General features: G+C 40.2%; 1 protein-coding gene across 3 annotated transcripts in view; it reads left to right on the top strand.

Annotated features, from left to right (window-relative positions):
- HCN1 (hyperpolarization activated cyclic nucleotide gated potassium channel 1) overlaps positions 1-16735 on the top strand; it is a 299288-nt gene that overhangs the window by 23797 nt on the left and 258756 nt on the right. For all 3 annotated transcript variants that reach the window (XM_008168717.4, XM_024105633.3, XM_024105634.3), the window contains exon 2: positions 1446-1869. In XM_008168717.4, the coding sequence (XP_008166939.3) occupies positions 1446-1869 (424 nt within the window). The remainder of the gene's footprint in view (positions 1-1445; positions 1870-16735) is intronic.

The following is a 16735-nucleotide window of genomic DNA, read 5'->3' as shown; positions in this document are numbered from 1 at the left end:
ATGGGTTTCCCACCTCCCAGATGAATGATCAAACTACTGGCTATTGGATGTTTAGGTATTGGTTTTTCTTCATCTCTCCTGTTGAAGCTGTTCCAATGACTTTTGTCATTCATAGTGGCAATTCACAGTCATTGGGCCAGGGGAAGAGAGTGAGAATGAATCTGTATAGCCTAGTGATCAGGGCATTCACTTAGCATGTGGGAGGTCCAAGTCTCTGCTCTTATGACTACTTAGTTAGACGAAGTGGGACAGCTTCAACAGGAGAGATTGAGAATGACCCATATCAGAATATTCCAGTGTCCTGTGTTCCCTAACCACCAGGATAAAAGTTATAAGGGAGGTTTCCTTCTTCTCTTCTCTGTCCCCAGGCCATTTTGTGATTATCATCTTACTTTGCTTTTTCGTCAAAATGCCCAAAATTGAAAGGAAAATTTTCAAGTGGGATGAAAACAAAATGTTCCATTTGACAAAGCCCTGGCTGGGATGATTTAGCTGGGAATTGGTCCTGCTTTGAGCAGGGGGTTGGACTAGATGACCTCTTGAGGTCCCTTCCAACTCTGATATTCTATGATTCTATGATTCTATGACATTTCCAAAACTTTTCAGTTTGGCTGAAAATATTAGGTGAACTCCACATAAATTCATTAATTATTTCTGGTTAACCAATGCTGCATTTTAGAGTGAATAAATTATTTTCCAAAAGCATTTTTTCCCCAGCCCTACTGTCCAAATATTTTAGTACCCCACAAAAGTTTTGTTCAGGTTGAAAAAATGGGTGAAGATTTGGATGTTGTTGTTTGGGTCTTATTTTTGCTTCTGGGTTTACTGTTTTTTTCCAGTGCAGTCATGGCATGAGTATACTTAGTGTGTTATCTGCTAGAATTTGGGTTTCCATTTGAATGGAAGGCAAGAAAGAACTTAATTAGCTTGCTAAAGCAGTCATGATTGACACCAGGCATCAGCACTTTTTATGTAAACATACTGATAGGTTTTGACAGGAAGTCTGGGGAAATCTACTGAATTACATATTCACCTTTTAGATATGCTATGGAGGGAATAAACTAATGCCTTGTCACAATTCTGCATTTATCTCAGATGCCAATCACTAGTAGGCAGATTGTGAAATTTTTATATAATTATTAGTCTTTACAGTGATGGTGCATGTTTCAAATGGCTTAAAAGAAAGAACTCTCATAGCCTTAATAGAATAAATAAAATACACAGAGGAGATAATATTGTATATGGGTCTCATCATGTAGTCCTCTCTTAGGCAAAGCTGCCACTGATTTGCATATTGCCTACAGTGTGCCAGGTTCTTTACAGACAGCTGCAAAGACAAGAACCTGGTCCCAAAGGGCTTATAATATAGATACTCAATATTAAATTGATGTTTTTTATTTTATAACTGCATCCATAATTCTATTTGTTGTTTTTATTTCTTGTAGGTTTTACTGGGACTTAATAATGCTTATAATGATGGTTGGAAATCTTGTCATCATACCAGTTGGAATCACATTCTTTACAGAACAAACAACAACACCATGGATTATTTTCAATGTGGCATCAGACACTGTTTTTCTATTGGACTTGATCATGAATTTTAGAACTGGGACTGTCAATGAAGACAGCTCTGAAATAATACTGGATCCTAAGGTCATCAAAATGAATTACTTAAAAAGCTGGTTTGTGGTTGACTTCATCTCATCAATACCAGTGGATTATATTTTTCTCATTGTAGAAAAAGGGATGGATTCAGAGGTTTACAAGACGGCTAGAGCACTTCGCATTGTGAGATTTACAAAAATCCTCAGCCTGTTACGTTTATTACGTCTTTCGAGATTAATTCGATACATACACCAGTGGGAGGAGGTAAGACATATATTTATATATCCATTCACTAACATTCTATTCCTTTAAAAATGAAGAATTAGAACTCTTTAAAGAGCTATAGATAAACTGGGCATGGAGAATCATGAAATCTATGACTCAGAAAAAGGCATCTTCGTTGCCCATTCAGATTATTTACACATAAGGGCTAGTTGATGTGCCTGTTTGTATGACGAAGACATACTGGTGTTACCAGTTTCTCTCTATATAGAGAAATGTAGAATATATATGGCAGAAGAGTCTGTGTGTGAGCAGGGGCTCAGAATGAGACTCTGTTGTAAAATTCAGGGGTCAGTTGGAATCCTGTCTGGTAAAACTATTTCTTTATACTGTCCCCCATTTGTTTCAAACAATTTAGGGTAGGTCTGCGTGGCATCTGGGAATGAGCCTCTCAGCTTAGGTTGATAGACTTGCATTGGTGGGGCTCGTGCTCGCAGGCCAAAAATAGCTGTGTAGACATTGTAGACATTGTAGCTTGGGCTGGAACTTGGGCTTGCAAGTCCACCCCACCAGTCCCCAGGCTTGAGATCCTGATCCACAATGTCTATACAGATATTTTTATCATGCTAGCATGACCCCAGGCAATCCAAGTCTGTTGACCCAGGCTGGGAGACTCGCTTCCAGATGCAAACTAGACGCTCACTGTGGTTTCATGCCCATAAAAATTAATAGGACCTGCACAGCTAAACCCTTGTGTTAATCCTGGACGTTTTAACTTTGACTATGACAGTGAAAATGGAAAGCATTTCCAATCTAGCAGGTCTCTTGGAATACAAATGTCTGAAGGCTTGTGTGTAGGTTGAATATTTTGAATACTGACCTGGTTTAAAAATGGTGATTGCCACAATCTTGAGTTAGCTCCTTCTTACCTACCCACTTCCAAAAGTAATACTTTGGGAAATGATCTCATGCTATCTATCAACTTGACAGAGGTTACCTTTCCAGAGTTCCAGGAATGAATGGCATTCCCTAGTATTTGGCATGCCAGGAAATATAACCATAGCCAGGAAAATGTATTTGGGAAGGCTTTCATTACAAATCAGTCATTTAGTTTCTTGCTTATATCCATTTTTGAAATTGCAGACCATGAGTGTTTTGTTTTTGTTGTTGTTTATTTTTTAAGTGTGGGGAACTGCCAAAAGTAACAAAATATAACTGACTGTTAAGACTTCTGTTGAGTAAGAAACCTGAAGAAGGTTTTGTGACTAAAAAATATTTTTGTGAAATGAATGCTGTAGGATATTATGGTGCCCTTTCCATCTCATATGTTTATCAGCTGTACCCTTTTCAGTGCACTAGATTCTCCTGCTCCTTTAAAAAAAACAACACTAAGTTTGTCCATAATATCCAGCAAACAGATCAGTTTGTGTTAAAGGCCTGGCACTGAGAGGTGTAGAGTACAGTATAAAACCCTTGTTCAAGCCAGTGGTGATGGCTGGAAAACAGAAATCCCATGCAGGTTGATGAGAGCTGCTGATGCTCAGTACCAGTTGGACTCAGTCCCTAAATTTTCTTTGTGAAAACTGCTTATTTTTGCCTTCTTGAATGACATGGTAGGTGATACTGTATTACAGTGTAGTTATTATTGAAATGTTAACAATACACTGCACTCTTGTACTCAGTTTAGCTATGGCAAGTGATTAAGAAACTCTTGCAGGCCTCCCATAAACCTTTGCTTTTACCTCTGCCGTTTTTTCTAGAGGGATATTCTTGTGAATTGTTTTCAATGACATTAATTTGGTTCAGATCAAAATAGGTTAATGACATGCTACAAATCATGATGCCACCATTGATTAGTAAAATTTCTAATTTCCAATTTATGAGCAAACACAATATTTTTAAATCAATATAATAGACGTGAGATCTCAAATCCAATATAGGGACATAACGTTTGTACTCAGAAAGGTTTCTCTTCCAAAAGGCAAATGTTTTGTATCATCTCTGTTGGCCAATAAACTGGCACAAACAACATTCCTTCCCACCAAAAAACAAAAACAAACAAAAACAAAAAAACACCTGACAACAAACAGAGAAATGAGTCCAAAGCAAAGATAATCGAGTAGATGCTCCATCTAGTTTACAGCTGGCAGCCACTGAGAATCTCCAGGGCAAACAAGCTCTCTTGGGCTGCCATGTTACTTCTTCCTTGATTCCACTTGTGAATCCTCAGAAATGTTTTTGGGTTGACAATTTTTGTGTTTCTTTGGTTATAAGCAGTGGTAGTCCATTTCTCTGGGAATTTCTACCATGCCTATCACCTTGATATCTGAGAACCACTAGGAAGACAGAAAAAGAATCCAAAACAAGCTATTCATATTGGTTTTTAAAAAACAAATATTTTGTTTTTTTTTTAAAAAGATCCCAATGACCTTGAAAATGTACAATTGTCTTAACAATGTGGACTAAATCAGAAATTGTCACCATAAGTATTGATGAATACATGAATAAAATTCATCCAATGAAAAATATTTCTCTTCCCATTCTATGCATTTTTTTGATATTTTAGTAAAGTTCCTCATGGATTTTCATACTTTGCTTTCATGTCCTCTAATACCATATTGCTATTTTAAATTTAGTGAAGTCTTTGACAGTGTTCTACATGATTATCTCAGCTACAGATTATAGACTGTACATTAGGATATGATAACAGCTTAAAAGGAAACAAAGATAGTTTAAGTGTAGAATGAGCTGAGCTTGAAAGAACATTAGCGGTATGATCCCTCAGAGTGCTCAGACCTTTGCTGGTATTTATTTACACTGCATTAGGAGCATGCATGCACAGGCATGAGAGAGAACAATTGTTAACTTTGTTGATGACACAAAATTAAAACCTGTTTCTCTGTATACAAATTAAAGGATTTGATCCTTTTTGCATATGGGCTGATGTGGGATTTTAAATGTGATTTAGAAAAATCTGAAATACTACATATTTGGATCAAGAATGGTGAATACTAGGCCAAAAACACCAGAAGGGCTATAAGTGATTCCTTATTTTAATAAACTGCCAACAGAATGCGCTCAGGAAAACAGAGTAATAGACAAACAAGTTTGTATAATAACACTGATCCCACTGAGATTCTTTTATAATCTAAGCTACAAAAGACAGGTTGGAATTGTTTGGGATATCCCCAGAACTCTAAGATGAATAGGCTGCAACTATAAAAGGATTTTTATTTGATATCTTTCACACAGGTTCACATACTCTCCTTTCTTTGTTCATTTTTACATAATTTAGTATCCAGCTGCTAATAGCCACATTCAGCAATTTTGAGACAGTAATGTGGGTAATGTTGAAGATTTCCCTTTAACCACGAACCATTATGAAGGAACACAGCTGCAGCCTGCAGTATAATTTATATAAATTCTGACTAGCTGTCATGGGGTGTCTCCTGAGAATCCTTAAAGATTAAGTACAGGACACAATACTTCAGGTCTCCTTCACCACCACCATGTTGTATTTTGTTGTTCCAGTAGGCTGCCACCTATCGTACTATTTACATATATTTACAAGCTAAGCTAAGCAAACTCCCCCACTTTTTTCTGGGGAATGAAATGGGGCTTGAACAGCCAGCTCTGCCTTCCGCCAGCTCTCCCCTTTCCCAGGGCTTCCTTCCTCTCAATTTATATGCTCACAACTGCTGGGATTTCTTCCCCCTCTAATTAGCCCCTGAGCAATAGCTCTGCTGTGTTGATTGACCTTCCAGTTAGGTCCCAATTAACCTATATTGAAGGGGATTTGAGTGACAGGATGCTGTCACAGGAGCATAGTTAATGTTAGTAGTTAGACCGGGGTGGGCAAACTTTTTGGCCCGAGGGCCACATCTGGGTATGGAAATTGTATAGCAGGCCATGAATGCTCATGAAATTGGGGGTTGGGGTGCGGGAGGGGATGAGGCCTCCAGCTGGGGGTGCGAGCTCTGGGGTGGGGCAGGAAGTTGGGATGCGGGGGATGGGGAGGGCTCCATCTTGGGGTACAGGCTGTGGGGTGGCGCTGGGGATGAGGGTTTGGCGGTGCAGATGGGTGCTTCAGGCTGGGACTGAGGGGTTCAGAGGGTGGAAATGGGATCAGGGCTGGGGCAGTGGGTTGAGGTGCAGGAGGGGGTCGGGGTGCAGGCTCCAGGCAGTGCTTATCTCAAGCAGCTCCTGGAAGCAGCGGCATGTCCCCCCTCCGGCTCCTATGCAGAGGCGCGGCCAGGCAGCTCTGCACACTGCCCCATCTGCAGGGGCCGCCCCTGCAGCTCCCATTGGCTGTGGTTGCCGGCCAATGGGAGCTGTGAGGGCAGTGCTTGGGATGGGGCCAGCGTGCAGAGCCCCCTGGCTGCCCCTACACATAGGAGCCAGAGCGGGGACATGCCGCTGCTTCCTGGAGCCGTGCGGAGCCACAGCACGTGGGGAGTGGGGCAAGCCCCCAACCCTACTACCTGGCAGGAGCTCGAGGGCCAGATTAAAACGTCTGGAGGGCCAGATGCGGCCCCCAGGCCGTAGTTTGCCCACCCCTGAGTTAGACCGCTGTCAGTCAATGAGTGGTAATGAGAGAAAACATTTAAACGAAGATGGAGTGGATAATTTGACAGGAATTTAGTTTCTTTATTTATAAATTGGCATTAACCTAGACCTATTATTTTTTACTCTGGCTAATGTACCCTACACTCACAACCCATACATCAGTAAACAGATGATATCTTGTTAAATAAAACCACACAATTTTAAAGTAAGTAAATTTTTGAAAGAAAAGGGGGAATTAGTATGCAGTGTATTCTTTTTGGAAAAAGGTTCCTTTCCTCCTCTGACAGCTCAGCATGCACTTCCAAAAATATTAAATATAGAATACTGGACCAAATTTCTACCTAGTATAATTTCATAGAATTCAAAGAATCAGACAGAAAGGACAATAGTATGTGATTTAAGTGACTGATCACACAGCACAGATATTGAATCATGGGAAGTGAATACTCAAATGCAGTTGTCACAATGAATAGTTCAGAAGCAAACTGATAGGGGAAACTTGTTCACCTAAAATATTCATTGAATTTGAATTAACAAATTTAAAAACTATTATTTTTCATGGTAAAACTTCCAGTAGAAAATGGGGATATGTTGATCAAATTATTTACTTTTGATAGGTCAGAGGTCTGTATGGGACTAATCAGCTATTCAAAAAAATGTGCAATCATCTTGAGGGAATGGACCATTAAGTAGGGAATAACTCATGTTAGGCTCATGGCTTTACGTTTTTCTGTAAAATTCCTACTTTACTGACAGCACTTTCAATTCTTATTTTGAATCTGGCATATTACTCTTGAGTTTGTATTCAACTATTTTGGTTGTATAAATTTCTTTCAAACTGCTGCTTTCTTCACCAAGGTACTTCTAAAAACATGATTTGTAATAGACATAGAGATTGCTTTTTTGCATTGCTACTTGTAATTACAGAACAGGCATCAATAATATTGCTCCCTCAGCCTGAATGCTTAGCCAATATTTGGGTCCTTTCAGGTTTGTTTCAGTTAGGAGGAGAAATTTGATAATGCAAGTCAGGTCTATTTTTTGGTTCAAGGCTGTTTATTTTTTAAAAAAAAGGATATAAAATCGTGTTTCCCTGAATATAATAGAAACAAACAATATAAGGCAGTTTTTGCTTTCAATTTCTAAGACTGCCCCTCCTGTCAGTTCTGTGCCCTGAGGAGCTCTGCCTCTCTGCTCCCTCTCAGCACCAGGCTCATGACTAGGACCCTACCAATTTCATGGTCCATTTTGGTCAATTTCACGGTCACAGGATTTTAAAAATTGAAATTTTCATGATTTCAGTTATTTCACGGTGTTGTAATTGTAGGGGTCCTGACCCAAAAAGGAGTTGTGGTTGGGTTACAAGGTTATTGTAGGGAGGGTTGCAGTACTGCTATCCTTATTTCTGTGCTGCTGCTGTCAGTGGCACTGCCTTCAGAGCTGGGCGGCTGGAGAGTGGCGACTGCTGGCCAGGAGCCCAACTCTGAAGGCAGAGGTTCTGCCAGCAGCAGCGCAGAAGTAAGGGCATGGTATGGTGTTGCCACCCTTACTTCTGCACCACTGCCTGCAAAGCTGGGCCCTCGGTCAGCAGCCATCACTCTCTAGCTGCCCATCTCTAAAGGCAGCAGCGCAGAAGTAAGGGTGGCAGGGTATGGGTATTGCCACCCTTACTTCTGTGCTGCTGCTGGAAGGGCGCTGCCTTAAGAGCTGGGCGCCCAGCCAACAGCCGCCACTCTCTGGCCACCCAGCTCTGAAAACAGTGCAGAAGTAAGGGTGGCAATACTGTGACCCCCCCCCTAAAATAACCTTGTGACCCCTTGAAAATCCCTTTTTAAGACAGAATCCCCAATTTGAGAAACACTGTTCTGTCCCATGAAATCTGTATAGTGTATGGTAAAAAGCATACAAAAGACCAGATTTCATGGGGGGAGACCAGATTTCACAGTCTGATGCATTTTTCATGAACGTGAATTTGGTAGGGCCCTACTCATGACTGCTTCGCTTGCTGTCTACTCACTTTTCTCCTGCCTTTCTGTCCTTAACATGTGTCTAAGATTTGCCAAACAATCCTCTAGCCCCTGCATTTGCAGTGAGGAAGCCCACATGCTAAACTTCTGTTCAGTTCTTGCCATGTGGTCCATTGACTTGGGAGGTGGCTTCTATTGTTTCCAGTGATCTCTGTATATAAAGGAGCTTAATCACCTTCCATTTAGCCAGAAAGAAACATGCTGAGCACACCCACTGGCTTTTAACCATGTTTGTGATTTTCTGTAGGTCAAAGACCCAACTTGATGGTTGGCACTAACACCTTCCAGACTAACAATAAATAAAACTGTATTCCTGGAAATGCACCATAAATCTATGTGATGTTGAAACACCTGTTTATTTGGGATTTAAACACATTTCAAAATGGCTACCCAACTGCTAATTTCATCTGAGTAGGGATGGGCAAAGAAGGCAGTTTTGCAAAATTCAGTTACCAAAAGTAACTATAAATTTAAGTAAAGCCAAAAATCACAATAAGGTATGGGTGACCTCTGGTTTTAATTTTGCCTGAACTGCCAAAGTTTAATGAGTCAAGAGGATTATAGATTTCGCTAACACTTACATCTGAGCAAGTCAAAACTCCACAGAAATGTCTTACTGTTTTTCTGTTTGCTATATTGTTGTAATAGCTGACTTTTACAAGCCACACAGTAATGGGTGCCCACATCTGAGACGATTCATGCTTGTAGCCTGGGAGAAGCATTCAGAAGAATTAAGAGAGTTTATTTTGGCTGTCTTGATTTGGAGCAGTTTGTCCCCAAAGCTCCTGAACGTTCAGGTAGCAGGCATCACCAAAATTCACTTTTCATACTGGCATTTGGCTAGAAGGTTTCAACCTTTTTTTAGAATGTGAACCTGACTATGATGGTGGTGTGACATACCAGGATACAATCCAGACTAATAAGTAGTTGTGTCACCCTTGCCCTGTAACATCAAATGCCCTTTATAATACCTTGCTGCTGTAGCTTCCAACCTGGACTACTCACAAACAGCCTTCAGCATGCAAATCGCTCCCAGCTGTGTCTCTGTGTGTGCTGCAGCCAGTCCTTGACTCTTACCAGCCTTGGGTATGCTGCAGGGTGAGCCCACCATACCCTCAGTCCTGGATCTTCCCCCAGAAATGTATGTCCTGTATTGCCCAGCCCTCTCCTGGATAGCTCAAACACAATAAATCCATTATTCCTTTAAGGGAATAATATGCACACAACTTGTTAACCCAAATGGAGTTACCCAGGCATTTCAACTTGAATACATTGGGTTAGATAAAATAATAAAACAAGTTTATTAACTACAAAGAGAGAGATTTTAAGTGCATATAAGTAATGAGGCATAAAAGTCAGAAATGGTTACAAGAAAAATAAAGATAAAATGATAACTGGTGCTTAACTTAAACTATATTATATATATGGAGATAGCACTATCTCATAGTGCTGGAAGGAACCCCAAAAGGTCATCAAGTACAGCCCCCTGCCTTCACTAGCAGGACCAGGTACTGATTTTTGCCCCAGATCCCTAAGTGGCCCCCTCAAGGATTGAACTCACAATCCTGGGTTTAGCAGGCCAATGTTCAAACCAAACTGAGCTATGCCTTGTCCCACTGGCATAAATTCAAAGCAATGTTTTCTGATCACATACTTTCAAGCAGTCTTACTGACCAAACTCTTTCAGTCAGGACTGCTCCCCCAGAATCCAAAAGCTGCTTCCTTTGTTTCTTCAAGTGCAGTGAAAGCGATGGGCAGGGAGGAAGAAAGAGGTTCCTTGGGGTTGTTTGTCCTCCTTTTCATAGTTTCAAGTCTCCCTCTTGGAAAACATTTCTTGCTGACACCCAGGAGACAAGGGGTATATACAAGAGAATATTCTCTGCTGATTTTTCCATCTGTATGAACTTCCTTTGTTTTCCCTCACTGCTACCGTAAATGCAAATTAAGGCAAGTATACATTCATTCATTCGTTTGTTTAGGACAGATTTGACTTCTGCATGGACAGGGCTGTGGGGGTTGGCACATGTATAATAACACAGGGGAATCTTATAACTTCACATACAATGTTGCCACACATACTTTACCAGGACAATACTGATTTTCAAATGATACCTGACAAGGACATACTTGGTACAAAGATTATTACAGTAGTGTGTAGGGTGTGAATACAGGGTGTATTCTGTCATAGGTGGTTATCAAGATCAGATTACATACTATCCTCTGCCTGGGGCTACCCCAAAAGACCATTTAGAAACTCCTGGTAGTGCACAATGCAGAACACAACTTGCTTAGCCTTGCTTAGCTGTGTTTCCTGTAGGGAAAGTATTTTGCTCATGTGCTGCAGTAACTGCTAGTTCACTTCTTGGTGCAAGCCATAGTGCTGGCACTCATTTATAATTTAATTTTGAGCCTTGACAGACTCTCAAGGAGATTCTTAAAGCATTTGAAATCAGCTAAGGTACTTGATCCATCACTCTTGATCCTATAAATCCAGAATCTGTTGACTTTCAGGTTATGTACAAAGTCCATCTCATTTCCCAGGCACTCATGGAGGGGCTGGGCTAGTTATAAGTGAGTAAAAGGGGGTTGTATTTATTAAACCAGATAGGTGGAAGGGCTAAGGAGAGTTCATAATATGTTTTTGGTTTATTGAGTATGGTTCGCTTATGTTTTTAAATGCCACATGTGCTAGAAGTGAAAGAGTAGGCATATTTTAGAAATCCACATAAATTCATAAATAAAATATCATTGAATCCAAAAGGTGACCAAATAACTGCACAATTTCTCAATGAATAATAATCCCTGAATGTAAAGGTATACAAATCTCAGCTCCTTTCCCAGTATGTTAAATTTTGCTGTTTTGTGGTTAGCAGTCTAATTTATATAATTACATAAAAGTACACACTAAACTGCTAGTGTTCCAAATGAGACATGTTCATAATTTTTTCTTTTCCCTCAACTATTTGCTCTTCTGTGGAACTGCCTATATTTTGCATATAATGGGATAAATTCTCTTCCGGTTACACCAGAACAACTCCATTGACTTCAGTGAAGTTACACTGGTCCAACCAACTGGAGAATTTAGTTTTGGAGCAGAAATGTGCACTCATGGTTTATGGACATACTGTAACATGCTTTGCAGTGAACTGTATTTTTTGAAATTCAGGAAAACCCACGTAGCTAGAAAATAGAATTAGAAGCCTTATTAAATTTTGGTCCATGTGGCCCCCCTGATGAAATAACTGATGTGAAAAAGGAACACCACAGTTTGGTTTTATAGCAGGTAATTAATAAAGTACTGGCAAGACCATAAAATGCTTGTTTTTATTTTTTTGCCCTTTATGGTACTGGTTTAAGTATAATCACTGATGTGAGGGGATAAAACCTCCTTTTACTCCACAGAATTAAAATTTTCATTATGAGGTATTGCCAGAGCAAGGTTACTTACATAATCTTTTTACTCTTCACTGTGATTATTTGAATGGGGCCTCCTGTAATTTATACTTTGTGTGTGTGTGTCTTCTCTAGCAGCTCAGCCACAGAGAAGGCCCTAATAGTACAAGCAACTATGGGAGTTTTCATTTAGCTCAAATGGCAGATGCCTCTGTTTTGGCAATGAAGGACAAGGGTTCCAGTACTGCTTTTTCCCCTCCGAATGTGTGTGACTGTAGTAGTTTTTGTAGTAATATTGTCCATTGTCTGCAGTCATGGATTTATTACACTGCCTCTCTGTATCTTACCTATAGTAGCATTTCTCAGTCATTCCTATCAATCACTTTTGCAAATAATCAGAACTGAGTCTTCCTGGGTTTGAAAATGAAATGCAACCCAAACTTTAAAAAAAATCATTTAAATTAACAATGTTGTTCATCTCTTTTGTGCAGATGATTGCCTAATTGTAGTGAGTGATCCCACGCTTGCTGTGATTCTTCCTGAAACCTATATGGATAGTCTTGACTGCAGCTTTGAAGGAGATCCTCTCATTCCTTCTCTAATCAAGGCTTGTAGTACAGATAAGCCTACTCAGCAGTGCTCTTTGCAAGCCTTTTGTAGGAAGTTTAGGCTTTAATGTTAAAAAATGTATGTAGAATGACTTTCATTAAAAGGGTAATGCATGCAAAATAGATACCAAAAAAGTTTAAGTTAAGGTTCTAAGTTAAACAGGAAGGTATATTGTGGCAATGCAGAATTTTTATCATACGTTAGAGCAGGGGTTCTCAAACTGGGGGTTGGGAGTGGGACCCCTCAGGCGGTTGCAAGGTTATTACATGGGGGTTCGCGAGCTGTCAGCCTCCACCCCAAGTCCTGTTTTGCCTCCAGCATTTATAATGGTGTTAAATACACAAAAACGTGTTTTTAATTTATAAGGGGGGAGGGTCTCACTCAGAGGCTTGCTATGTGAAAGGGGTCACCAGTACAAAAGTTTGAGAACCACTGCGTTAGAGTCTTAAAACAATGCACAATACTATTGTATGCAGTACTGCTGACCTTAAGTGTTTAGAAAAGAATGTTGGGTCTATTTTTATTTGACTTCTGGATTTTGAGCCTTTAGGACAAACATTTTCAAGCACCAGGGCCGGCTCCAGCATTTCTGCCGCCCCAAGCAAAAAAAAAAAAAAAAGCCACGATCGGCGGCGGCAGTTCGGCGGCAGGTCCTTCGCTCCTAGAGGGAGTGAGGGACCTGCCACCCCTGAATTGCCGCACATGCCACAACTCTCCCTTGGCCGCCCCAAGCACCTGCTTTATAAGCTGGTGCCTGGAGCCGGCCCTGCCAAGCACTTCTTCACAGCCATAAGGATTGCACACTTCCTTTTTATTAATCAAGTTTGAGATTCTCACATAATGAAATGACTCTAGGAGCCTACTCCTGATACAACAGTGAGTGCTGGCAACATGGTGTACATAACAGAATATGCAGCTATATTTGACAAAATAAAATTTAGACAGAGGAATCTTTACCTCTAAGTTAATGTTCTTGGCTAAAGTTAGAAATATAATTATGGCAGTGACTGGCAAAACCATGAAACTGTGCAAATGTTTGCAAAATTGAGGCCTTATATGAGGGTTGCTGCATCTTCTGAGAGATCCCTCCCGGTGGTGACCAAATGTTATGCACATTCATTTGACTCTCTACAGAATGAGACAGACGTTTATCAGTCCCTCCTTGCTAGGAATTGGATTTTTCAGGTGTTTTTGCTCCATTTGAACCAGAGGAGTGTGTGTGTCTGTGTGCGGGGGGAATTATTTTTGTTTTTTTGTTTTTCTTGATTATGTTCCTTGGAGCCTAAACAATATCCGTTTGTTGGTTTTATGCATTTTAATTTTTATATTTTAGTTGGTACCAGTTAAAATGACTCTTTCCTTTGATTTTATTAATTCATGATATCTTAACCCAAATTAGCATCTGCTTTTCGCTAATGCCTTGCTTTTTTCCCCTTTGTTAATATAATGTCACATCTTGGTTGACTGAGGCAGGAAGAGATCAAGTGAATGAGCATTCAGGTCTCCTCTAGGTTTCTTTGCTCTTTTTCTGTAACTGCTAAACTACATATCTTCCAAGTGAGCTTAACAATACCCTTTGGCTATTCTATGTAGTATCTAAATATGGCTTACTCAGTTTGTGTTGTTTCAGAAGAAAAAGATGTACCTTGGTTGATAACCTGATGTGTCATGATGTGTAAACTGAAATGGGAGATTCATAATCCACTGAAATATGTGATCTATAGAAAAGCAGCAAGTCACCTTTACAGGGAACAGTTACTAAATGATGAAATTTGAGGGACAGATTATACAGTAAGCATTAGCTATACAAGGCTTTATGGTCAGAGGATGGGTAGGAAGAATTTTAACTTCTCTCTAGTGTCCTGTTGATGTGCACATTTTAGTTTTTAAATTAGAGCAGTCATGTCTTAACGGATGAAAAAGTGATGCATTAGATTCCAAGATTATATAATCATAGAGTCTATTTTGAGTAAGGGCTGTCAATTAGAATGATTTTTTTTTTGGTTTAAAATAGAAAAACCAGAAAACCTTTTTTTATGGCTGTGGTGATTGGAGTTTTGGGAGTGTAAAGGGTGGGGATAGTTAAAGCAGTGGTGGAAGATGGGTTTTGTTGGGGAAGGGGATGCCTCAGGCATCTCAGGAAGGTTTAGGCAGCTGAGAGGTGGTCAGGATGATGTGCTTGTCACTAGGACCTGCTGGTTAGGGGTATTTGTACACCATTATCTTATACTAGGTATGTCACTTTACAATGATGGTGGAATTTTATCAGTTTATAACAACTGCATGGCTGGGACTGCTTATTTAAATATTTGGTGCTATTGCTTCTTTACTGGGGAACAGGGTACTGTTTTAATACTAGAGAGTGGAAGCAGAGTGCTCTTCTACAAAACTGAAGTGATTTGAATTAAATCATTTGGAGAGTGCTGTGTGATTGCATCAGTCAACTTATAGTGACTCTGGCTGGCCAATGGGAGGCAGAGAGCCCATAGAGGAATAATAGCCACCCTTGCATTTCTCCAGCATGCAGTATTCCCTCCCTGATTTTTTCAGCGGGTCCCCCTTCCTGCTCCTTGCTGGTCCTACCAAATTTCCCATCCATTGATTTTTGTGGGTGACATTTCAAAATCTTCCATGAGCCAAGGATGGCATGTAATTGTGCTGCATCAGATGCAGAGCAGGACCCAAATGCATGAATTAATGTGCTTTAAACTCAAACTAAATTATATGGGCATATTTACACAAACATGAACCTAAATGTGAGAGTTTTTTAAGAATAGTCAGAGGCTAATATCTGAAGCGTCAATAAGTCCCTCCAATATCTACAATAACTGGTGGTTTGTTTTTTTTTCATGGTTTTTTTTGGCCATTCTGAAAACTGTGTGTTTGGCGAGGTGGGGGGAGGACTTGCTTCAGGTAGAAGAAAACATTTTGTTTGACCTAAAAGGAAACATTGTTTTTGAGCTTTTTAAAATGCTTTATTTTAAATAAAATGTTAGTACATTTCAAAATGAATGCTGAACTTTCTTTTGGTGAAAAAATTATGATGCAAGCTTGAAAACCAGATAGAGAGAGTAGAGGTATATTTTAAAATGAATCTATCTTCTTGAGGCTCAGAGAGACTTTGGCTGAGATTTCCCAAAGTGCCTTACTGAATTAGGAGAACAGTTCCTATTGCCTTTAACCCAAAGTGATCAATTCCTTCTCCAGATAGAGACATGAATTGTCCGACAGCCTTTCAAATGAGTGATAGTGAAAGAGCACACAGCAGCAGTAGATAAGCAGCAAGGGGATGTAAATCATGCATTGATGGATGCTAGCGAGAAAGGGGAGCAGTGAGTATGGCCTGCCTATCCACCACTCCCCCGTGAAGGATTGAGTTGTTTTCCTCCATTCCCTCAAAATATTATTGTTTAGAGTTTGTGTATAATAATGTATTACATTTTCAGTGCCATAGAGATGCATGGCACTTTAACATACAGATAAAAATGAATTCTCTGCCTATGACAGAGTCCTGTTAGCAGCTATAAACTGAGCATTTTGGAACCCAGCACCCTGGCCACTTAGAACACCCAGGGTACCGGATGTAGTGAGAATAAAAGAGACTGCTTGCACCTATAGGGAGCCTGATGAGCTAATGAGGTAACTAGCTTTGAGAGAAGGGAAGCAATATAAACAGCTGTGCCAGGGAGCAGGAAAGGGGACTTCACATAATTGAAGCTATGTTGTGATGTACCTGGAGCATAAAGATATGGTGGAGATACCCTGCTGGACAGCGTGTGCTGCTTACTTCACAAAGAGGGCTTACCAGCCAAGGTATCCAGGAGCTGAAGGGGGAACCCATACGCACTGCCCCAGAGATCGACTAACAAAAGAAGAGAAATTAGATGTCACTAAGACAATGTGTGCAAAATAATTTTCCAAGGGAAGAAGTGGAAGTCCCATTGCTTGAAACAAAGCACTTGCATATATACTGTAGGGAATAAGTCAGCACTAGGCAGGAGTAGGACTAGGCTTTTTCTGTCTCTGACTTCTGAGACTCAGATGCTCCCAAACAACAACACTGCATGCTCCATTTTTGGCAAAAACTTTGGAGAGGATGAAAGCAGTATGAACTGAGGCCAACATTTTCAAACTTAGGTACTTTTAGTTAGATACCTAAATCCACACTTAAGTGCCTAGGGTGAGATTTTTTAAAAAGTGCCAGTGGTATTATTAATTTAATTATTATTATTTATTAAGGTATCCAGGCATCTAAAGATGCGCACAGGTGCCTAGTTGGATTTTTCAGAAGCCCTGAGATGCTTAACTCCCAT

Source organism: Chrysemys picta, chromosome 6, assembly GCF_011386835.1.
Source record: "Chrysemys picta bellii isolate R12L10 chromosome 6, ASM1138683v2, whole genome shotgun sequence".
NCBI classification, from domain to species: Eukaryota; Metazoa; Chordata; order Testudines; family Emydidae; genus Chrysemys; species Chrysemys picta.
The sequence above is the reverse complement of the archived record's forward strand: the minus strand, read 5'-3'. Positions and strand labels throughout refer to the sequence as shown.